Here is a 25,484-nt window from a genome sequence, read left to right as displayed (position 1 = left end):
AAATTGGCCAAGTAAAAATAGACTATTTTCCTCCACAATATATGATTTGAGTCTTTCTCATTTTTATAATTGCAGCGAGACAAATAGTTTTGCAGTTGTTTCATGTGAACTTTGAACACTATACAAAATTTACCTAAAAACTACAACTTTAATTGATCACTGCATGTCAAAAAAAGCACAAAGCCAAAATACTTCCTATAAAGATAAATTGCACTTTATAGTGTAAGTTTATTTCATATCAATGTATTTACTTAAAATTACTGCACTTCTGGTTTTTATAAATTTCATTGTCTTCTGTAAGTCAGAACCTTTCTGATTGTTGGTCTTTATCTCCTGCAGAGAAGACTACAGTTTTACAGCTTTTGCTACCATTTCATATTTGAAAATAGGACCTAAAGCTAATCTTCTGAACAATGAGGCCCACGTTATCACCATGAAAGTAAAGAAGTCCACGCAGAGTTGTTTCAGGGTAAATGACTGGCTATTAATTTTCAAATATTTTAAAAATACGTTAAAGCCTATGGGATGCTTTTCTTTAACTAGTACTCTCCTAGGCCCAGTTAAACAGAAGAGGTAAGTCAGTGTTCTTAGAATCTGGGTATGGAAGAAAGAAAAAGGTACCTTTGTTTTCTGTGCAGACATTAAGTGGAAGAATTTAGACTAGCCTTTTAACATAGACGAGGGGTATCCAACCTTTTGGAATGTGAATACTCCATTTTCATGTCTGATTTTGTGATGCACCCTTACCCTCGGGATACGGGTCATGATCAATGTTGGTTGAGAAGTCTGCTTCTGCGGCAGAGGTTGAAAACCACTGTTACAAATACTATCGAGCCTGCAAAAGCATGTGATGTACAGTTGTGTCTAAGGACACTTCAGGTGTCCTGTAGGGTTTCTCTGATGGCATAGCCCTTCTATTCACGATGCGGCTCATATTTGAGTAGAAATTTGAAGATAAAAACCAGACCACTGGACACTTAAAGAGCTAACTGATATAGAAAAATTATTGAGATCTTTAATCTCATGAGAAAAACAGAATAGCCAAATTTTTATCAGTGTTTGCTTTGTTATTGTTTTGTAGATTGAATCACCTGAAAGTTGTCATTCTAAAGGAGCTGATAAAAAGAGGGAAGAAAAAAATTCAGGTAACTTCCAGAAGAAGTCTGCAAACATGCCTCAGCATTCTGACTCTAAGAGTACAGGAGCTAAGAAAAGAAAAATTGATGATGCACGAGATGAGTGTTTCTAGATTTTCCAAGGAAAGTAGTTTATGCATGTATGCACTGTTATTTTTGTAGTTAACCAAAGTTTACGTTTTAAGGCAATTTCATTAATATTTTACACATGTGGAGCTAGCTGTATTTTAAGAACTTCTTTCTAAAGTATTGAAGACTTGAGACTTTTTGCAAAGTTAAGAGCATGAACTGTATACGTTTACAGTATGAAATGAGGGGAACTTTTTTTTTTAAATGTAAACCCCTTTAAATGTAAAATACTGAAGAGAATAACTTCACAAAACTATCTTAAGCTCTTTATGCCTTGATATACACAGTGGTATTTTTTTTCTTTCCTTTTGACATGACTGTCTTTTGATAGCAGTGTTATTTTACTGAAGATTTTACATTGGCTCATCACACAAAGTGAGTGGTTTTGTGTTATAATTACATGTAGAATGCAAACAAAAAGGAGTAAGGTATCAATACAAATAATATTAGTAAGTAAGGTGGCTACATCTCTATATAAGTAAAATAAAACTATAAGCTTGAAACTGTAGCCTATTTTGATATTTCACAATCAAAGAATGGCTCTGGTCTACTAGACCCAGCTGTTGCCTAAGTAGATTACAGCCTAGCTAAATTTGGTCCAAAGCTAAATCACAAATGAATATGTCTAAGTTTAAAACTCAGAAATGAATAACTTGAAAATTCTTACCTAATTAGTGGTCAGTTTTGTTACAAAAAATATATCTGTAAATAAATTACCTGAACTGATTTTATCTTAGAATTTTATTTTTAAATATTTTTCCACAAAAATCATTATCACGTCTGTATTTTTAACAGCAATGTGGCCATCATTAAATCACTGCAGCTTTTTACTTTAGTCTCTTGAATTTTGTCTTATTTGAAACTTTATGTGGTTCTTGAAATGCCCTTTTTAGTCAAAATAATCTTCTATGTCAATGTTTGGATCTAGTAGATCTTCTCCATATGATGAAAGATTCATCTGGTTTAATATTAAGTTTTCAAATGTTTCTTCCAAATCGGTTTCACCAATTAAGACAGCTCCCATCATTCGCCCATTTTGCATGACGACTTTGACATATTCTTGTCCTTTGGTACATCTCAGCATTAATTCATGATCTGAACCCAAGCTCTGTGCATTGTATTTCCCAAGCAATACAACCTATATATATATATGTAGGGATAAAAAAAGTTATTTTAGTTGAGTACAAAAAAAGAAAGGTAATATGCAATTATTTTGTGTCATGCTAGAATGACCAGCAGAAAAATCTATTCACAAAACTTCACAGCTAAGTGTCGTAGGGGAGGGTTCTAAAGGAAACATTTGAATGGCATGCATTTATTCTACAGATGATAATGCCATACAATCTACATGAACATTAAAAATATCCAGTGAACATACATATATGTAGAACATGGACTACAGTAGCCTGGAGTCATGATTTAAAGATTTAATAACGAACTGTGTTAGATCTTTCATAGGCAAATTATTTAATGTCCCTGAACCTTGTGTATATGTGTTTCTCCTTACCAGTATGTCAGGAAGAAAAAACTTGTCTCAGAGTAATGTAAAGAGGATTGAGTAAGGTAATATGTATGGGAAAGCACCTGCTTCATTCTTGAGTATGATAGTTATTAGTTCCCCTCACAAAGAAGTAACAAATCTCAAATAAAAATTAGAAAGGAAGAGATTTTTTTCCCCCTTAAACTGCAAAACAGTATAGTGGGAAGCATAGGTAATGATTATCAGATGATTAAAAATTAAGATAAACAGTAATACCAGGTACTAATTTGCAAACAATTGGAAAATACGTCATTTTTTGAAAAATGGTTAAAACCATATAAATTCTTATTCAATAAGAAAATTAAATGATCATAATTAGTTACAAGACTAATAAGCAGAAAAGTTTTGCTTATCTATCTTACCTTATAGTTAAAAAATTTTGTTACATGAGCAAAAAGTTCGAAGCTGAAATCCATGTCAATAGAGTCTCCTACACTAGCTGCAGCCATGCACTTTGCTGCATACCATCCCATCTGTCTGGCCTGGGTCCACAGCCTCATCTGAAAAAAAATGTTATGCAATATAATTTTTCATTATCATTACTTGAAAAACGTTATCACCTTAATTTTGTGAAATTCCTTAAAATGTTTGACAGTCATCAAAATTTGTTAAGATCATCTTTGCCAATCATCAATCCACACTAACCAAACTGATTTTGGTATTTGATAATTCTGTCTAAAATTACTGTTTCTAAAATTAAAAGATGACACCAACTTATATGTTTCAATAACATTTTTATTAAAAATTACTAAAATATTGCAGGCTACCCCAGGTGATATTTTAATTAGTCCTCTCTTCAAAGTAAGTTTCTCACCAGCATTAATAGAGATGCCAAATCATTACTGAAAAATGTGTTCCTTTTCCTAATCCTCATTTTTTGGTGCTAGTTAAGGCCTACTGTGCAATTTAACCTTATTGGTCAGACAGACCAATATATATCACTCGTTGCCTAGTCCCAAGACATTGTATCAGATTTCAGCAACTGATTGCGGGAAGTCAGTTAAAATACTCTATAACAGCACTAATTTCTGAGTACTGTATTGTATTTCTACAAAGTTTTCGGATTCCCTGGCATAATAAAACACTGGACTTTGAAGCCAGTAGATTTGCATTTCAACTCTTCTTAGTGTTTATTTAACTTTTTTGAGCCTCAGTTTCTTCACTTGAAATGTAAACATACACCACTTCCTCAATGGCTATTGGGAGAATTAAACAGGTTAGCCTATAATCAGCAATTAGTTTCCTTATACCCGTATGTGTTTATGTAACTAATGCTGTCGTTTTTGTGTGCAAAAATAATACCAAAATCATGGATATAAGCTTCAAGCATTTCTGATAGAAGTGACAGATTATTATGTTTTTAAATTCAATTTTCTCACTGTAAGTAAGTTAGGTTTGATGAAGCAAGAGGCAAGGTGTATGGTAATGGAGCAGAGTAAACTGAACACAGTAAAACTAGACAATGGCTAAAGGAAGTGGCCTGTATTATATATACCCTGATGGACTATTACCTAATGCATTCCAGGCTCAAAGTCCTTTAAGTTTGCACCTGGGACTATGTAAAACAAATTATTTATGTACTACTTATTGCTTCTGCAAATTAAGAGACGGGGTCTATTAGATTTATTCAAAACAAGAGACACCTGTTTATTTTTGGGTACTTCTTTCCTGTATCAGAATATGATGCTCATTAAGGATATAATTTGTCCTAGAGGGTTTAAAATGTTTAAAATAATCCCACAAACTCCAACTCCTACTTGAGTTTCTGACAGAAATACCACAAAAATGACACAGGATGATTGTAGACAAAACTGAAAACAAGCTAGTTTGAAGCATTTTAGAAAGAGGCTGAAAGTACTCTCATTATTGATGTTACCTCTGCTGTACAGAAAAGAACACAAAATAATGAAGCTGCCTCTTAAAAGGCATCAAGCCCTTCCACTACCACACTCCATAGTTAATCTGAATGAATTATATCCTTACCGGTAAAGCTGGTCTTTCACCAGATTAAGTGTTCACTGGTTCTTTTATCTCTAACATCTACCTATGTCTCTACTCCTCCTAAGACAACCTCACCTTTAGCCACATGGTCTGAGCTTCTTCCCCTAGTATTTTTGTTCCACTGTTAGGAAGTAGGCAACACTGTCAGCGCAGGAGGAAGTACAGATCCAGTTGGAAGCACTTGTTAGGCTGAGGAAGACTGTTCACTAAAGGAACATTTTTTTTTCAGTAGTAATTCCCACAGGAACAGAGTGCTTTATCTTATGGCTTATAATCTCAGTAACGGTTTGTTGTTTTTCAGTCTAAAGCTGTGCTGTACAATAGGATATGGTGGTCAGTAGCCACATGTAACTATTTAAATTTACATTAATTAAAAGTAATTAAAATTCAGTTCCTCAGTCACATTAGCGACATTTCCAGTGCTCAACAGACACATGTGGCTAGTAGCTACGTGACTGGACAGTGCAGAAAGATAGAACATTTCTGTCATTACAGAAAGTTCCACTGGACAGTGCTGATAAGCATCTGAGAATAAAAAAGTAACAGCCCAGAACTCTTTAAAAGATATCCTAGTCTGTTCTATCACTGTAATAGTAACTCAGCTAAAGGGAAAAACTCAGTGTTTTTTTTTTTTTTTTAAATGTCACAAAAAACTCTACCATAGCTTCCTACGTAAAGTAGAAAAACTGGAATACCATAAATTTGGATTTGCTGGTATCAACTCCTTTGTTTTCAGATGGACTCTGATAAACCATGTGATTACATATGCTGGCCTACCTGCTGCCAGACTGGACTGGGCTGCCAGGATGCAGTACAAATGTCACCTGCAGCATAGATATCAGGAAGGGACGTTTGCATATGATCATCCACTTTCAGGCCACCATCTTCTCCTAGATCAAACTAAATAATGTTCCTCATAAGCATATGTGGTAAGAAAAATGAAACATGACTTTTCATTCTAAAGTAAAAAAACAAATTTTTACACCTTGAATATGCTGATCTTTAATGAGAAAGTGAAAAACAGCTACAATGTTTAGACAACTAAGCTGAATTCCCAGGGAATCAAATTCCTACTAAAGACAGACAAACCCATAAGATTCTTAGAATTTCAACATCAAAAATATCCAATAACCATATAACTACCCCACATTCATAATTACAATATTCAGATTTTGTAAGCTTCAAATGCTAAAACAAAAATTATAAGATAGTTTTTCTAAGAGAATCACTTTTAAGAATTCATAGGAGGTGTCAGTCTCTTGCCAACATTTAGATAAATTATGCATTATGGCTCACTGCTTAAGGACTTTAAGCCGTGTAAAAAAATACTGCAAATCAAGACATGACTATAAACTAAATTGTTTTCAGCCATTCTAAGTTACTTCTGTACTAAAACAATGAACAAGTATTCATGCTTGAGAATTAGAGATATTAATAAATAATACTTTAAAAATATGCATAGTGGGATGAAAAATTTCACCTTACATTGTTGCCACAGAGAAAAGGTTCTACATTTGGTATAACTCCTGTAGCACTGATAATGAAATCGCAGCCATATATCTTGTCATTGGTCAGTTCCACATATACAGGCCATATCTCTTTAAAAATAAAAAAAAGTTTATTTTCAAATGTAATCCACCAACTTTCCATAGCATTATGTGACTATAATGACTAGAACAAAAAAGACAGAAAAAGGCAGGCAGGAGATGATTTTAAAATACCATCCCTTAATAAGTTGGATAAGGCATATTTGCTCAAATAAGTTTTAATCCAGTAATAACATCTTGTTTTGAGTATAATTATTATACAAAACTATGGCATTCTAAACATTTTTCCTTCAAATTTAGACAAAAATTCTAACAAAGTAAATTTAAATGATACTCATTTTATAAATTATTTCTTTAAAAATATTAATATACTCCAATGAGAATTTAGTCTCACTAGGTTACTCATCAATGTTTTCCTTTTCTATTCGTATTCAAACTCTAACACTTCCTTTTCCTATGGGAAAATTCAAAGACTTCTGAACAGTGGAATATCTCATACTAGATTTGGCTGAGTGTATTTCTTCAAGTGATTATTCGCATAGGAGTGTGGAATAGGAATTAGGAGATAAAAATCTTAGTTCTAAATTTATAGATTTTCAATCTGTGTGACTATACAAATTACTTCACCTCTGAGAGCATTGGGTGTTTTAGTTTTTAGTTTATTTGTTTTGTTTTCATCTGCAAGATATTCCGATCGACTCAGGGTTATGATAATCAAAACACAATGAATAGAGCTCTATACAATTTATTAGAAAACTTAAAAAGTGGTGAAAATGAAATGACTGACTAAATTATGGTTTTATTTTTACTTTTCATGTTTAAATTTCATATGAAAATCTGAATTTGTTTTTTAATATAATAAAGATTAAGTTGTCTTTCTTTTAAATAAGCAGTTAAATATTTTTTATTTTATTACTTACCTTTATCAGTTGTAAGTGTCTGATTATGATGGTCTCTTGGAAAAGCCAAGGACTTTTTCTTAATAATTTTAAATTCTTTCTGAAGGTAGATTTTCTTTACTTCACACCTAGTTTCAATATGAATCTTATGAGAAAACTGAAATAAAGAAATGCTGGTCACCACAATACTTCCAGAAAGAATGATTTGGGTTACTAATGAAGAAAAAGTTTATAATACACTTATAGAAATATAGAAAAAATAATTATTAGAATATACATGAAAACATATTGGATGACCAAAAATAAGCCTCCCAATTTCTGTGTGTGAAATGAGTGAGCAGAAATTCATTTCAGTAATAAAGAGATTTAGTAGTTAAACTGGCAGGTAGCACCAAGGGCATGGTTTTTAGTATAAGCCTCATTGATAATTACATGTATTTTTTTTTTTAATTACAACTGTTACAGACTATAAAAATCTCTTAAGGGCAGGTTTAGGTTAACTTACTGTTATATCCCAGAACCTTAGTAAAGTGCCAGTTAGGTAGGAGATACTCAATAAATGTTTACTGAACTCAACTGTTGAAGTTCTCAGGTTAAAATACTATTAATCTTAGGATATGAAGGCACAGGAAGAAATGATTTTGAATAATTTCCATCACAAAAATTTGCTACACCACGAAGCCAACCCCCCTCCAACTTACCCAAGACTGAAAAGAAATCATATACAGTAATAAGAACTACATGTACCATTCTTACAATATTTAAATACCACAGCCTTTTAACAACTATTAAAAAAAAAATCTAGTAAGAGTAAAAGCAAGTCCTCTGCTTATACAATTAAGACATTAAATGTGTATTTTATTTAGAATCCATCTAATAACCTTCCAAATATGGGAATGTATCTGAAGTGACCTTTTTAAAATAGGATAGGTATAGTCACTGTAAGTCTGTGTATGGAAACCTCTATATGTCTGGATAGTTAAAAAGAAAACTGAGGGTCAGTTTTAGACGAATATTCACCTATCTTTGGGCAAGTGAACTGAAGTCCTTTCCTAGCACTATGGCTTTTAAGTACAGTGTTCTTAATACAGCAAAGATACAGCAATTCTTTGAGTATATATTTGTAACCCGTCTTTAACAAATGGTTCAAGAATTTAAAGTTGCATTTGGACGTGTTTAATCAGTGTATGAAAACCTACCTCTTTTGTTCCTTTCAGATTCAAACCTTCATGCCAATCAGGTCCCAAGGCACTGCCTATATTACCAGCATTAGCTTTGGTTCCTGCTTCCTTTTTCCTTCCTTAAAGAGAAATTCACTTCAAATTTCAAATGATACAAAAAACTTCCAAGCAGAGAATTATGCTTGTATTCTTCAGCTTTTAGGCAATGTAATGATTACTATACAGACAGCACAATTAAACTAAATTATCTATATTAATCATTTTATTCATTATTTTAATATTTTGTGATGCAGAGCTACCGTGTTTCCAGAAGATAAGACCTAGCCAGACAATCAGCTGTAATGCGTCTTTTGGAGCAAAAACTAATATAAGACCTCGTCTTATTTTACTATAATACAAGACCCGGCCTTATATAAGACCGGGTCTTAAAATAAGACCGGGTATAATATAATACCGGGTCTTATATTAATTTTTGCTCCAAAAGACGCATTATAGCTGATTGTCCGGTTAGGTCTTATTTTCAGGGAAACAGTATAAAATGGATAATCTTTCCATTAAGTGTTGAGTATAAACATTCAAAGTGTCCTTTATATACACTAGTTAACAGGAAGGGCAAGAAAATTAGCCATCAAGTTTTAAAAATTTTTAGCATCCCAAAAACTATAAAATTCTTACTTTTATTTTTTTTTTAAAAAAGCTCTTTTAAACTAAAAAACTGTGAGGCTTGTATTTGTTTTTAAAGTCATTGCATTTTTTTATAAAATTACCTTAAGTATTGTCTAATTATAGCATCTGTTTACAAAGATGCAGATGGGGTGGTTTATTTATTCACTTTAAATTTCCTGTTTTAATTACACATATTTTTCATAAAAATATGTATTTCCTAGAAAGTCTAAAGTCACAAAAGGATATAGAATTAAATATCTGTATTCCTAGCTCCCAAATATAGCATTTTGCTAAATTTTCTTAGTTTTTTTAATGGTTAAAAAAACATACAGTTTCATCTGAATTAATGAGCTAGATGCTATTATTTTACCTTCAGTTGTATATCTGGTTCTTTTATGTGCAATTTTAGCTTCTGGTTTTTCAGCAATGAGCTTCGAAGTCAAGAATTCAGCTGCTCCGGCATCGAAGAAAGTATTCCCGATAGCTTTATCTTTAATGGCCCAAATTACTTCACACCCTTCAATTTCATACCTAAAAGTAATATTAAAGTTACTTCAAGCAATTTCAAAAGTCTCAGTAGAAATTGTTGTATCTGCATATAACAATTCTCTCCTAAGGAACAAGTGAAAAAAAAATATTTTAAGGAAAGCTCAGAAAAAATGATTATAAAGAGGAATGTAACACTCTTTCAGAATAATAAGAGTTAAAGCAGAATCAATAATAAAAGAAATTTAATTCATTTACTGAAAGAACATATAAGTGACAAATATATGTACTGAGCATCATGTAAAATTTCATTACAATGAATATCATTTGTGTTCAATTTCTACAACATAGTTATTATTTAATGTCCCCCAGGGTTCCCAGAAGTGAGCAATGCTTTATCTGGTTATAGTGTAATCAATAATGGATGATGGATGCACATAGCTACCAAACTGACAGTAGTTGACATTTATTTATTCACCTATCGATCGATCAACTGATTGATTGATTTTAAGGAGGGCACAGCTCACAGTGGCCCATGTGGGATCGAACTGGCAACCTTGGTGTTATTAGCACCACACTCTAACCAACTGAGCTAACCGGCCACGCCAGTAGTTCACTTCTTTGGTAACAAATATTTTATGTACTCAAAGCATATTACGGAAGGAAATTGAAGAGAAATTAGGATTATGAACTAAAATCTTAGTTTTGTTATAAAGGAATCATTACCCTGCAATTAATTCCCCTCATCTCAGAAATTTCCAAGCCATCTAGCCAAAGAAAGATACAGTTCACAGAAAAATCAAAGATCTAAGAGGAAGAAAGGAAAAGGACATGGAATATTGAAGCCACTTTCCATTACTGTTTATGAGGTAGCTGAAGCTCCTAAGCATCTGATGTTTTATCTCTAGGTTTGGACAATAGGAATGTAGTTTTCTTAATATTAATTTCACGAAGTCACCGAAGTTCATTATAATGTACATTATTATAATAATACTTGTTTGGTACAACTGATGAACTGGGACAATCCTGGACAAACAGGATATATGGTTATCCTAACTATACTAGGATTTTATTTGAACTTGCTGTGGTAATAAAAATATTGTATGTTAATGTTATTTTAAACATTTATGGTACAAAGTATTGCCATCTTTATTTCACAGACTGCTATAATGTAACACAGGTTATTTTTAAGACTAATCAATAAACCAATGATAGAAAAGAGGTTTAGTAATAGGACTTTAGGTCACCTTATGTTCATGCTTTCTGGCATATGGTAAAGGAGCTCCTTACCTCATCCAATGGGCCTTTGTTTTTTTTCTGCTCTCCTATGCCAGCAAAGACTATTTATAGTTACTAAAAGTCAGATTATTTGGAGAACAGTATTTTGTGTTGCTCAGGTCATATAGTATCACTGATAAGCAGAAAGCAGAATAAAAACACATTTGGTAATTTTATATTTCAATTTACATATGCGTATAGACACATAATTATCATGACGTGCTTTCCTTAACTTTTAAGTTAGAAATCTACCATTTTTTTGTATTTTAAAATTACATAGCAGTATAACACATATGAGTATAGCTTAAAATACTCGATGCTTGCCTAGCAGGCCAGTTACTGTTAAGTAACCACAAGTAACTCCAGTATGTGCTGGACCTCACAGGACACCCTCTAATCCTCCTCCTCTATGAACTGCATCCTCAGAAAGACGCATAAACGTGAAGGGACCATCACACACAATGGAAATACTGCTTTCATTTTTAAAACCACTCTTATAAAATAGACAACAGTGAAGTATTACAGTTTTGGGAAATTATGAAAATCTATGTCTGTTTGAAAATGAGAGGATTAACTTATACTTGGAAAGAAGAAAACAGAGATAACTGAAATAAAAGCAAACAAAAGAAAATTAGTATTAGCCTTAGTGGAACATGGAACCTAGTAATGTGCAGCAAAGGTTTGGGTGTCATTTTTCATCAAGAAAAGGCAAAGGCCTAACCAGTGAACCTGAACTGGCAGAATAGCTCCAAACGGGACCTTTCTTAAACTGTCAGAGTTCACCGAGTATAAAATGAATTTTATCCTATTATATATTCTTCAATCTCCAACCTGAAGAAAGTGAGGAGTAGGAATAAATGTTGTGAGACTCTGAACATTTTGTAATGTAAGAAAGCATCTCATTGTAAATAGTAGTAATGAGTAATAGTAAGTTACACTTATGGAGACAGCTGATGGAGAAAATTTGTCACGTGTACATAAGGATTTGAAGCCCCTTTTACAATAAATCTGTGCCTCCCCGCTTTTGGCAGTTTGGTATGGATACTCTAGTTTTTTTCTCTGCATTTCTCTGTACAGTGCTACAAACTTCATAATTATAATAATGACCACAACTCCTAGAACTCGGGCAATTTAGGGACTCTTACCGGCTCCCAATGGGATTCACCATCCTCTAAAAAAAGAGGGTTGGAATGGATCAAATTAAGACAGGGTTTTGGCAGATTCCTTACTTTGATAAAATTTGTCCTCTTTGTAGTCAGACCCAACTTTCTGGGCTGAAAAATATCCAGACTATTCCTTATATTACAAAGAAAGTGAATCAGTTATCTGTAGGCCACAGCAGGATATTCTTCAATATTTTTTGAACTTAAAATATCATCTTAAGAAGATAATAATTTCATATTAATGATTGTGTTCACATTTCCCAAACTTCCAAAAACCAGGATATGTGGGAGTACCACATATCCTGAAACAAGAGCCACAAACCCTTTGGGTTTCACGGGCCAGACAGGTAACATAGATGAATGAACCCGGATGGGTATAAGCAATAAAAAGTGGTGGGGATTATGATTAGAAATCTCTAAAGGTGTACACATTTAAATTGTTTTCCTTGTAAAACACATAGGTCAAATCTAGCCACTTACCAGTGTATGATACTTTGAGACCTAAAGCATTCCCTAAACTCATGTTTTATAAGGACATTTCTGCAACTATGAATTCATGACAGCTAAAAAAAAATTTTTTTTCTCCTTGAAAATATATGAAAAGCAATTATATTTATCTTTGATTTTCAGGATAAGCTATTTTCCAGTCTGCCAACAATCACACAAATCAGAGCAGTTTTCAAATAATATTTAAATATACTTACACTAATTCAAGTGCAATACCACCATTCCCTATGATCATTATTCTTTCAGCTTTAGTAAGCTGTTTCTGAAATTCCTATATTAAAAAGAAAATGACAGTGTTTTCTATAGTGGGCAGTACTGGCAGCAAGACGCTTCACTGATAATAAATCTCACTTTCCCACTCTGCAAGGATACACTCTCCCAATTATATTACAAATGTTCCCCCTTTACATTTCACCCCAAACTGCCTTTATAACAACGCCTCTCCTGATTTTCCTTGCCTTTTATGTCATCACATTTAGAGTAGTACTTCAGAATTCATCACGAGTCACTGTCTTTATAACATTTCCAACTATTTGACCAGATCAGTTTACTAACATGATGTTGATCTACCATGTTTCTCTGAAAATAAGACCGTGTCTTATATTAATTTTTGCTCCAAAAGACACATTATGGCTTATGTTCAGGGGATGTCATCCTGAAAAATCATGCTAGGGCTTATTTTCCGGTTAGGTCTTATTTTCGGGGAAACACAGTAGCAGTTACTCACTTAGGCAAGTTGCTTAGCCTCCTGTGCCTCAGGTTCTTCAACTATAAATGGAAGTAAGTGACTATATCTCAACGTTTCTGTAAGCATTGAGTAAGATGATGTAGATAAATCTGTTAGGAGTAGCAGGCACATAATGTCTAACATTTATTTTTTTTAAATGTTATTACCATTTTAAGACAGTATTTGGTACCTCCATCCTGCCATCCCCCCAAAAAAGATCACAATGAGCTTGGAGAAAAGGCAGCGATCAATCTTATGGCGCTTTCAAAAGTACAGAATAGTCCCATGCTTCAGGATGACGTCTGCATAGCTAAATTCCTCCTCCTACTATGTTGTTACCATTTCTATTAAATTGACCCCAGAAGTTATTGTAATGTTCAATAAATAATCACTGAAATTGACTTCTTTAAAATTCTACAAGAAAGAAACCCGCAATTAATTTTAGTTTTTTCTTCATTGAGGGCAGTAGGTAATTTAAGAAAGATCTGTAAAGAGCACTGGACAAGGAGATGAATGGCAGGAGTTTAAACTGTATTTCTGATAAACTTAGTAACTACCTTACTAAAGGTAAATTGCTTAATGTCTCCACCTTAGTTTCCTATTTGTAGTGTGGGAGTACTGACTGTCACATGGGATTATCACGAGGATTCAGTGAGTTCACATATGTAGAGGGCTTCGCTGGAACATAGTTATGAACACAATCTACGGTAATACGAAATGTTTACAAGATAATCAACTTCTAGTTTTCTCTAACTGTCTTAATTATTTAAGAATAAGCTGAAAGCAAACATTAACAATTTTTAAGAATATAAAATATTATTATATAAGGAAAATTATCACCTCATGGGACAAAACAACGAGCTTGAGGTTAAGACAGTATTGTGACTGGAAACTAGGAAGAGCTTGGTAATAAGTGTCAATAAACCCTGAAGTAAATTACCAAAAGATGTGTAACGCTGCACAGATAACTTTCACTTTACTGCCATAGTTTTCACTTTTCTTGAGCAGAACAATAAACCAATTGACTTTTTCAGTTTCAGGGTTCTGACATGATTTGGTATCACAAAGATCTGCTGATTATTAATTTCTTTGCTGAGGATTAAGTTCAGTAAGTTTTGGATATGCTTTACCTTTTGGGTAAAAGATCAATGCATTATTAGGTTGCAAAGCACATATTCCCAGTCAGAGTAGATTAATGAATTGTGTGCTCAAAGTAAGTTGTAACCTTCAGCATAGTTGTTATATATGGATATAACATAATGGAAGGAAAACAGTATATCAGCAAGATTAAATAAATATATAAATTATGAACTAAAAACAAACTGAAATTGGCAGTAACAGAGCATTGTAACTACTTTCTGGTTTATGGCTCATGAAAAAAATAACACATAAAACCTCTCTTCTCCTATAGTTTAGGAATTCACGTAAGTAGAACACTGTGATTCAAATGTAGAAAAGTCTAAGAAATCTTCCTGTGCCTTCCCCTGACCCAACCTCAGAATGTTACCTGAGCACTGTCTGTATCGCGGATTCCTAATACATAAGGATTTCCTTCACATATCAACCTTGGTTTAGCTCCAGCACACAGACAGAGTTTCTTATATACATGCTGACTGCCATCTTCTGTTAAAATGCACTGTAAAAACATAGAGCAATGAATGGGAGAGGGGAAACGTTTATACATGGGTCAAATTTCATTTTAAATTAAACATTCAAGAAGACAAAAGCAAAAAATATATTAAGATAGCCTCTTGGAGGCACTCAATACTTGTTACAGCAATTGCAAAGCTAACTAAACATGAGAATGCATTCTTCAACCCAGTGATTCTTAATCATTTTAGGGCCTTGAACCATTTTGAGAATCGGATGAAAAGTAGTCTTTCTCCCATGGTAAAAAAAAAGGCATATTCACACAAAATTCTGCCTAAAACTTACAGAATCTCATGATGTTTGGAAAGGATGTTGACCTCAGATTAAAAATTAAACATTTAGAAATTTTGAAATTGAGCACTCTAATGAACATTTCTGATCTCAATGGAAATTAGTATAAGAACAAGTGATTCTACCTGTACCATACCTTAATCTCTGTTACAGGTACAGGGGAGTAGTGTGTGGTAGAAGAGGTTACAATATGTGTTCTTAATCTAAAAAGATTAGAAGTGCCACATAACTATTTATATTCTTAAGTATAAATAGCAATCACTTAACCAGCAAACTACATACATGCTCTTTGGGGGTTATAGTTTCATGTAAGCGACAAACATGTTAACCTGGAATCCTAGGATGTACTGGTTTTAAAGTTATTTATGTTAATTTTTAATAACATCAATGAGTCTAAAAATGCATATTAGAGATCCACCGTTTTTGTTCCTTTATATTGAATGAAAATCTACATATAAGTAGTAGCATTTAGAAAGCAGATACACGTAAGTACATGTTACTATGAGAGATGCTGGAATTTGTTGGAATGGTGTAGGGGTTAACTTTTGTGCCATGTGTTTGGACTTATAAAACTTGGCAAATCAAAACACAGCACTTACTACCCATTCAGACATTGGCTACCCATGTTAACTCTTCAGCTGCATAAAACCAATAATCCAACACAGTGTAATGTATATAGAAATTTCATACAAGTCTTTCTTCAAATAATCTGGTTAGAATTTTGTCTGATAAACAGATGTTATAATAGTTATATAGGCACTGACCTAATTTAAAAAGTATTTGTATTTAGCTACTGTAAAAACATACACAAAAACTCTTCATTGGCTACTGTTAAATTTTTGGAAGTAGACATGGAAGTAAAACACTATCTCTAGTTCAATAAAGAATATAAAGGACAGGTAAGAGAATGCAGACATGTATCTCATTATAGGACACTTTTCAAATGATAATGGGTGGTATTCTGATTCAGTCAAACGTCCTAATATATGTAAATTCCTTCACAATTCATTTGTATACTTTTAAGTTTAGTTCAATTTTCAAATGAATAGATGTTGATCTTGTACTGAATAAATACTACTACTATAAGTATTAGGAAATTACTCTGGTTTTGGATTCAGATTTTTAATTCTTTTCTCATAAAACTCAGTACTTTTTCTTAATTTTTTTTCCCTGTCAAATTATTTCTGTTTCAAATGTGGTGTACACGTGTTTTATCTTTACGGGAGAATTCATAAATTAGAGTGGCTTTAGAGATACTACTACAAACGCTACTTCCCGTTTTGCCTAAAGCTCAGCTGATGATACTCTGATAACATCCTTTCTTGAGACTGCCATATTCCTGAGACTCTTAGTTTGGGCCTTATATCCTTTCGGACTATTGCAAATACCTTGTAGCCACTCACTCCACCCCAGTTCACTCTTGACATTGCTATCAGATATATCTTCCTAAAAGAACGTCTATTTCATCATCCCTGCCTCCACTTAAAAGCTCTTTACTATTTCTCCACTGACTATAAAATAAACTCAATTTCTTAGCATGACATAAAAAGCTCTTCAAAATCTTATTTACTTTTTTCTCCGGCCTTGTCTGCCAATTTCCTTTACTTACCATCCCCACTCCAATCCCACTGACTACCTCACTGTTCCACACGCCCCTTTTCCTTTCTTTGGGTCTTTGAACACGCAATGTCCTCTTCCTGGAATGCCCTTTTCCATCTGCAGAACTGTTAATTCATCCATCTTTTAAAACACAGCTGAAATATTACTCAATCTGTGAAATGTACCTAAATATCTAATATCAGAACTTTGATACTTCAATGGCTGCTTTTCACATGTCCATATAACTATACATATGCATTTCTATATTCCCTATGACACAGAGCTCCCAGGAGCAGGTTCCTTATATAATTGTCACTGTGTCCCAGCACTTAATGCAGTGCCCAGAAAACAGTAGACACTATATAAATGTTAATGCTAATTTGAAAGGTAAAACCTAAAATGCCAAACTAAACTAATCATATAATTCAACAAACTCACAAAAAGGTATACATTTTTCTAATAATAATGGAAATCAACATCACTAAAATTTCAGTGCTAGGGACTTTGGTGGTGGTACAGGTGGGGTCAAAGGAAGGCAGGCAAAACCCCACCAAGATGTAACAAAGGAAAATGTCATTACAAAGAAAATTCTCTTACATGTTCTTCACTCTTCAGTTGCTTTACTCCAGATTCTATAACCTTAATGTTGGGAAAGCGCTTTTCTAACATGGTACTTGGTTGTTCTTCAACGTCAAATTCTTCCAACACTTTAGAAACCTGTATTAGATCAAAAGTACATATTTAAAAAATGTTTTTCTTTCAGGAATTTAAAATAACAAAAATACTTTCATTTCTTTTTTATACACTAATTCCATGTTCATAAAAAAAAAAAAAAAAGTCGGCCAACTGCACCATATACAGTGGCAAGAGGGCTAGACTCCTCATTTTAAGACTTGAACTCAAATACTAATCCCACCACTTTTGGGCAAGTCAGGTAGATCACTGAGCCTTAGTTTCCTGGCCTGTAAAACAGGGCTGCTCACCCACAAAATGAGGGCTAACACTACTTATTTCTACAGAGTTTAAACAAACACCTTACCTATTTCCTTATCCTTGCAGCTTTCTTTTTCCACTTACTAACTAACTTTATTGTGATCTGCTCTTTGGACTCTTCTTTCCTGTTCTCCCAAACCATGAGCATCCTCTCGGATTCACTTTCCCTCCTATCCTGCTAAGACTCCACTGTGGATCATTTCACCTTTTGTCTAAACCCTTTATTTCCTTGCTCTCTTACCCTTTGCCATTAATGACCCTGAAAACGCCCAACCATAAATCAAACTACTTGCTTTCTCTAGTCCTATACATAGTCTGCTATAGAAGAACCACACGCACACCTTGTAAATTGGGATCCAACCTTAGCTGGTCCTTAAACACTGCATGGAAATCCTACTACATGCCCAGGACTTCTCAAACCCTTTAGTCTCAAGACCCCTTTACACTCTTGCAAATGATTGAGGACCACAGTGGGTTTTGTTTGTTTGAGTTATACCTAGCAATATTAATATTTGCTACATGAGAAATTAAAGCTGAGATAAAGTTGAAATATTTCTTAATTCACTTAAAAGTAACAATAATAAATCCATGTTAGGCAGATTTAATATACTCAATAAAAATTAACGTTTTCCAAAACAAAACAAATTGAGAAGAATGGCACTGTTTTACATTTAAAAAAAATCTCTTTAATATCTGGCTTAACAGCAGATAGCTCTTACATTCTGCATCTGCATTCAAACTATTGCACCATATTGTTTTGGCCTGACACAAATATGCAGCCCTTTCAGATAACCATATTCTTCTTTGATGCCACACCATGACTCAGCAAGTGATGGTTTCTTAAAGATTAGGTACAAGGTAGAATTTGAAACCACATCAAAGAATCCTTCCTTCCTACTGTGTTCTTGTGAAATCCATTGGACCACCCTGCACTTTGAGTGGATCTTGTAACATCACACATTGGTCATGTGGACACTACTGGTTCAGCTATGGAGATCTTCCAAATATTGACATATTTCATAGCAATACAACATAAAAAAATCACATTCATTTGTTATCACCAACAATCTCATCAGAAAAGTCTTTAAGTACTGTGAAGCTCACAGTGAAGAATGAGTTTTCCAAAACTTCCAATTTTCATTTGAAAGCTCTAATTTTGTCATCTTGTCAACGAATACTGTCAGTTGTTTTCCTTGAAGTGAAAGGCTCACTTTATTCATTTTCCAAATATGAATGACCTGTTTGTCAATTGTTCTTGCAAGAAAAATTAATGTTCCATGATAAAAAGTAGCCAGTTCAGCTTGCAACTCAGCAACTGCACAAGTGCTTTTCCTTGAGTCGACACTGAACTTGTTTGCAGAAGTGCCAAATACACACATCCCAGTTCATCATACAGAATATTATTAGCAAGATGTGCACTTAAGAGACAAGATTTAGTAAAATTAACATTTTTACTGGCTTTTATTTTTTTAAACTGACTGTGTGGCAGTGAAGAAAGAATACAATGACTACTACTACAGTTTAGCCACCATTGCTTTTCTACCATCAGTGCAAACATCAATATAGTGAGAAGAATAAAGAACATCTCAGAAGAAAACATATTCCAATCTCTCAGTGACTTTTCAAACTTTCACCGTTCTAACGTTCCCCAAACTTATTTCATCCTCTTTATTCTCAGCAAAGCACCTTACTTCTAGGCTTAAAGCAGCTACTAAGAACTGTTACCACCTCTTTCCCATAATCTGTAAATTTCTCTGCTATCAGTCACTTTCCTTGACCCACTCCCAACTTTTCAAGGTGAATCCATTAATTTGTGCTCCATTTCCCATCGTCTCTCACCTTCTCAGGATTCTTTCAATGCAAACTCCTAAGTAATGCATTCCTTGATTCTAAAAGGCAGGATTTGGCATTCATTCACAATGTTTTATATGTATAAAAAGAAATATGCATATATTGGAATATGACTTCAGTATTTTTTTACCACTATCAGGATAATTATATGATGACTATTCTTACACATTTGTTGCCCCAATAGGAAGTAACCATCTGAGAAGGTTGTACTCACTAACCACGAGGACTCCAGAGCCAAAGTGCCTGGATTCAAAACCTGACTATACACACCTTCAAGGTTTACCTCACCTCACCGTGACTCATTTACCTTATCTGTAAAATGGGGATAAGAAACTATTTCATAGGGTTAAGGATTAAATACATTAATGTATTTAAAACATTTAGATGAGTGCTTGGTGTATTGTAAGAACTCCATAAATAAAGTATTATTAGTAAACTTTTTATCTTTTAAAAATTAAGTCATGAATACATGCTGTTTTTAACACTAAACAAACAACACGTAATATTAAATGTTAAAGTCCCCCTTTACCGCTCTCCAAATCTCATACTTTCCCCTACCTCAGGGATAACCACTAATGACTTTCTGGTGTATGTTCTATACTTTTAATCTCTGTATCCTGGGTGCCTACCACATAGATGCTCAATAAATAATGAAAAAGATGCACTTTCTGACTTCCAAAAACTAAGAATAACTGATACTTGCATGTTTGTTCTTTCAATGCACTTTTACATATATTAGTATAGTTAAGTCCTCATTTAACATCATCGATAGATTCTGCAACTTTAAGCGAAACGATGTATTACAAAACTGATTTTACCACAGGCTAAGTAATAGACATCCAGTTAAGTGCCTGCAGAACCTCTTCAATATTATAACACAATGACGTTGACGGAAACAATGTTACTCAAGAACCTGCCGTACATCTTAAGCCCACAACCTTATTAAGTAAGCAAGGAGTGCATTCTAATATTACAGGTGAAGCAATCAAGTCCACAGCTTACTAAGGCTACACGGCCAGTAAATAACAGAGTTAGGCCTAGAACCCAAGTATTTTCTTCTATTGTACAAAACTTACAAAACTGGCAAAACCTGAACTCAAGTCTTAGAACTCTGGGATCATTACATCAAATTAAGTAATCTGGAAAGACGTTTATAAGATCCAGCTATATATCTTTCTCTTATGTATGTGTGCTTACGCTTATAATTAAATATATGCTTTTTTCTTTTAGAGATTAAGAGCCATAATTGCTCTCTGGTTTTCCCGCCCCATAACTCTTTTGGCTGTACCTAGCTACTGAGCTATCTTACATATCTCTAGGCAGGTTAAAAGGAACAATACGTGGAACTAACTTACCCTTGGTTTTAGGGGTTAATGTGAACCTTACGGGTTTACATATGAGAATGAGGTGGGTCAACTATATATTGATCTCTTCCCTGGAGACAACATATAAAATAACTTTTATAAAATATACTTTAAGATTGGCAAGTATATCTGTGGGTGATGTATGGGAGAAGGTGGTTTTCCTTCCTTGACATCGAGTCTATTAACCTTTATATGAGTAATAATAAATCTTAGATAAAATGCAAAAAAAAGGTATATTCTATTATCAGGATATTATAAAGAAAACTTGTATTAAATCAGAGACTATGGTAGCAGTCTTCACTGAAGTATGGCGAGGAAAGATTTGTTTTTCACCTTTTTATTCATTTATTTTTCTGCATAGGCATCATAACACTCAGAATTGTAGCTATTGTAGCACATATATAATTTATAAATATACATATGTTAGAATATGAGCTCAAAGCTTTTTAACAGGTGAGGTACAGGATCAAAAATATCTTCAGACCTCTATTTAATGATACTAGGACCTAAGTGATCTTAAGATTCCTATTATAGTCTTATAACGTGTAATATAAATTCATAGAACTACAAAGTATTCTGAGATGCTTATTACACATCTGAAACATTTAATTATCTGTAAGTATAAACCTGGCTCAGAAGCACTTCTGATTTGTAAATGCAGACACATAGCATACACATACATGTATAATGAAGATATACATATATATTTGCATTCATCTTTAGATTTCACAGCATCTTTTCCCAAAAGAATCTTATTTTAAATTTTTTGAAAAGTAATTCAGAGTGGAAGGAAACGATAGGAGGGAAAAAAAGAAAAGACTAGATTCAACTCAGTATCATTCTGGGGGCTTTTAGTATTCAATCTGAATGATTCTAAACTTTGAGCTATAATTTAAAAATGAATATCAAAAGAATATTTGTCATTTTAAGCAATTAAAATACTACAGTTAACACTAACTGCTATGCAAGTTATTGCCATTTTAAAAAATTAATACTAAAAAAGTTATATAAAGGTTCTTACCTGCTTGAAATTTGTAACTGCTTTAATAACAGGAGAAGCTGTTATCAGTAGAACATCTTCTGATGGAAAGTGAAGCGCCAACTTATTTAAAAAAAGGTAGGAAAAAATATGATAAATAACTTTAGATATTACCGTGTTACCCCAAAAATAAAACCAGGTCTTATACCGTATTTCCCCACAAATAAGACCGGGTCTTATATTAATTTTTGCTCCAAAAGACGCATTAGGGCATATTTTCAGGGGATGTCTTATTTCTTCATGGAAAACAATCTACATTTATTCAAGTACAGTCATGTCATCTTCTTCTGGAACATCGTCATAATGTGTGTCCCTCCGGCTGATGATCCTAACTGGGGCTTATTTTTGGAGTAGGTCTTATTTTCGGGGAAACACAGTAGTATATATGGTGGGGGGGGTAAGATACGGGTAATCCAATTTTAATAAAGTTATTAACCTAGGAAACTAAAAACTCACTGTTCCTCATCTAAAGGTCTCCATTATCCTGGGTCTTGTTCATATTGAAGGGGTAGTGATGAATAGTGTTCAACTCTGATATTGACTAAAATGAATAATACATTTATACTAAACACTAACAAAGATCTGAACAAGAAAAGTGACATAAAGAGGTACTCCTTATTTACTTAAAACTATTTTATATGCCAATTTAAAGTTATCATGCAGAGGATGAGAAGGAACAATCTTCCTAATTAACAGTTAAACCAACTTCTATTTATCGCAAAATATTTTCATTTGCCTTCAATAGGATAAAAATACAGCAAACCCTCAACAAGAAACATTTAGAATCTTAGCCTGACTTTTCCTAAGTGCTTTGGCACTCCTATCCTGCCTTTTCCAAATGCTCAATCATTATATATTCTAGGAAGACCAAGCCAATTTAATATTAGCCTTAACAAAAATTCAGTGGTTTAATTCGCTATTGCTTCATCGTTTTCCTCTAGCTACAAAACTCTTTCTCACTTTAAACTTCTTGAAAGCATTTTCCTCATGCTCCAGTTCAACTCCAGCAGCCTCTATTTCTATCCCTACTATACCATTAAAACTGAGCATGTGCAATTCACCTATACATTCTTAAAACCCACAGATCCTTTTTAATATCACCTTACTTAAACTTTCAACAATATCTGACAATGTTACCACTTTCCCCATCTTTCTCCTTTGGCTATTCTGTAATTTTTTCCCTGCTTGCTGTTTCCATTGCTAGACCAGACCTTCAAAACTTCCTTAAACTACTAAAATTGCCTTTAAATTGGCCTGCCAGTCTCATATTAACCAGCGGCTCCTGCCACACACATTATATATAACTAATTAACTTTCAAGAGTGTTCATTTGATCACAGTACTCCATTGCTCAAAACCATCTGACTATTTATAAGTTCTTGTTAAACTCTTACCATGACTTATAAGATCCCTTATGATCTGGTTTCTGACAACTTTCCTGGCTTCATCCCTGGTTACCTTCCCCAGCACCGCGTGCTTTGCGTCATACGCATAAGCACTAGGTGGTGCCATGCTTTATCCACCTGAGATTATACTGTTGCCTCCATTTGGAATGTCTGTCTTTTCTTGTCTAACCGGTGAACTTTTACTCACTCTTCTACACTGAGACAAAAGAATATCTCCTTTAAAAAAGGATACGTCTTCCCTAAACCCCTCCCTACCAACTGCACAGGCAGCCCTAAGACAGCAAACACAATGATGAAATGATTTATTTACATGTCTCTTCCACTAGGCTGTGACTCCCTAAAAAGGAGGTACCATGCTATTTATATTTGACTAATCAGCCCGTAGTACAGTGCCTGGATCACTGGTGAATAAATGGAAAATACACATCCAAAGATTAAAAGGTAAAAAAAAAAAAACCCTTCAATTTCTTGCACTATTTCTTATGACTTGTTATTCCTTATGTTTACATCAAAATAATTTAGTCCTTTTTGGAATATAAGTATATTTTATATATATATAATATACTATATACATATAATGTACATAGTACATATGTAAGTACATACGTGTGTGTATACACACACACACACACACACACACATGAAATTTTCTGATTAATCACTATAATCAGAAAAGCATTCCATCGCTGCATTTAATCCCTTGCTGTTTTCCAAAACACTACTAGAGATGAAATCTAAGGACTTGGTACCTATCTGGAAGCTGAATGCAATAATCTAACTTAAAAGAAGGCTGAATTTTCTGACCAAGTACTTCGTAGTTACAAGCCCTCTTGTCTGCTCTAACATTACTAGGACCAGAGCCTGGTTCCGTCAACTCTGGATAGTCCCCTAAAAACTTAATCGCCACCCCCCCGCTATGTGCTTGAGGTGAAGCTTGCGAGGTATCAAAGACATCATCTGAGGGCCATCACGCAGTCTCTAATATCTGGGAGCAAGGAGAGCAGGGGAAAAGAAAGCGTCGAAAGAGGGACCTAAAGGGACAAGAGGAAGGGGCGGGAGAGAACCTCCAACGCCACTGCCTCCGAGGTCGAGGAAGAAGCGGAGCCGCCTGAGCGGCCGCCCTACCTGCTCCGCACAGGTGACACCCGCGATGCCCCCGCCGACCACTACCAACTTCCCCGTCATCGAGGGAGGGGGCGCTGCCTCCAGGCTCTTATCCTTCTCAAGGGTTACTGACGACCGTGGGGAAGCCGGGGGAACTTGCATTCCGAAAGAGGAAGTGGCACGGCGCGGCCACTTCCGGTGTCTGAGCCTACGAACCCGACCTACGGGTGCCCAGGGGCTCACATTTAGTCTCTTCGCCTAGCGGTCGCGGGCTCCTTTTCCAAAGTAGAGTTATCTCGATCCTAGGGCTTTGCGTTACTACTGTTACACCTGAATGTAGTTTTTCCACGTAGATTTGACAAATAGAAGACAAAAAACAAAAACAAAAGTAAAGAAAATGGGTCGCCAAAAGACACTTGGTAAAGTGTCTAAAGACAGACCGTGCAGAGCATTGTTAAATAAAATGCTCTGAAGTTCTCACTGTAAGTTTCTGTGAGAAATTAGACATCTTAAGATGACACAGGGGCCACAACGGGCTCTTGGGAAACTCAGTCATCTTTTTCCACCAGCAAACCCTGAAAGTGCGTAGGAACCTAACATAGCATCTATCTTCTTTCCACTGTCAGACAATCTAGCTAGCCACACCTTGCCTTCAATTTAATTAGGTGCCAGTTCTTGTATCCCTCCAGGGGTTATATGTATAGCCCTCTAAAAGATCCCTCTTTCCAAAAAAATTTAAAAAGATTTTTATTAAAATATAGCTAATATACAATATTACATTAGTTTCAGGTGTACATCATAATTATTCAATACTACTCACCTGGCACTGTACAGTTATTACCACATTACTGACTATATTCCCTATGCTACAGAAGTGATCACCATAAGTCCAGCAACCATATGACACTACCACGCTATCACAATATTA

At 34.3% G+C, this 25,484-nt stretch overlaps 2 protein-coding genes across 3 annotated transcripts in view; one reads left to right on the top strand and one right to left on the bottom strand.

Annotated features, from left to right (window-relative positions):
* Positions 1–2,095, top strand: part of RECQL (RecQ like helicase) — a 30,723-nt gene extending 28,628 nt beyond the window's left edge. For both annotated transcript variants that reach the window (XM_033116959.1, XM_033116960.1), the window contains exons 14-15: positions 340–469; positions 1,082–2,095. In XM_033116959.1, coding sequence (XP_032972850.1) covers positions 340–469; positions 1,082–1,249 — 298 coding nt within the window. In that variant the 3' untranslated portion in view covers positions 1,250–2,095. The remainder of the gene's footprint in view (positions 1–339; positions 470–1,081) is intronic.
* On the bottom strand, positions 1,992–24,749 carry PYROXD1 (pyridine nucleotide-disulphide oxidoreductase domain 1). The gene is made up of 12 exons (XM_033116962.1): positions 24,578–24,749; positions 22,030–22,110; positions 17,398–17,517; positions 14,768–14,896; positions 12,731–12,804; positions 9,470–9,630; positions 8,452–8,552; positions 7,274–7,409; positions 6,292–6,404; positions 5,584–5,706; positions 3,168–3,305; positions 1,992–2,403 (listed from the first exon to the last, which is right to left on the bottom strand). Exons 1-12 carry the CDS (start codon positions 24,716–24,718, stop codon positions 2,155–2,157), a joined length of 1,566 nt encoding a protein of 521 aa, XP_032972853.1. The 5' UTR covers positions 24,719–24,749; the 3' UTR covers positions 1,992–2,154.
* Between the last annotated feature and the right edge of the window lie 735 nt (positions 24,750–25,484).

The sequence above is a fragment of the Rhinolophus ferrumequinum genome, chromosome 10 (assembly GCF_004115265.2).
Source record: "Rhinolophus ferrumequinum isolate MPI-CBG mRhiFer1 chromosome 10, mRhiFer1_v1.p, whole genome shotgun sequence".
Lineage (NCBI taxonomy): Eukaryota > Metazoa > Chordata > Mammalia > Chiroptera > Rhinolophidae > Rhinolophus > Rhinolophus ferrumequinum.
The sequence above is the reverse complement of the archived record's forward strand: the minus strand, read 5'-3'. Positions and strand labels throughout refer to the sequence as shown.

Bases quoted from the DNA above. Each gene is read 5' to 3' on its own strand.
- PYROXD1 (XM_033116962.1), bottom strand. From the start codon at position 24,718: ATGCAAGTTCCCCCGGCTTCCCCACGGTCGTCAGTAACCCTTGAGAAG. The intron at 12,805-14,767 runs GTAACATTCTGA...TTTTTAATATAG, and splicing joins GCGATACAGACAGTGCTCAG to GAATTTCAGAAACAGCTTAC. The intron at 8,553-9,469 runs GTAAAATAATAG...TTTCTCTTTAAG, and splicing joins AACCAGATATACAACTGAAG to GAAGGAAAAAGGAAGCAGGA.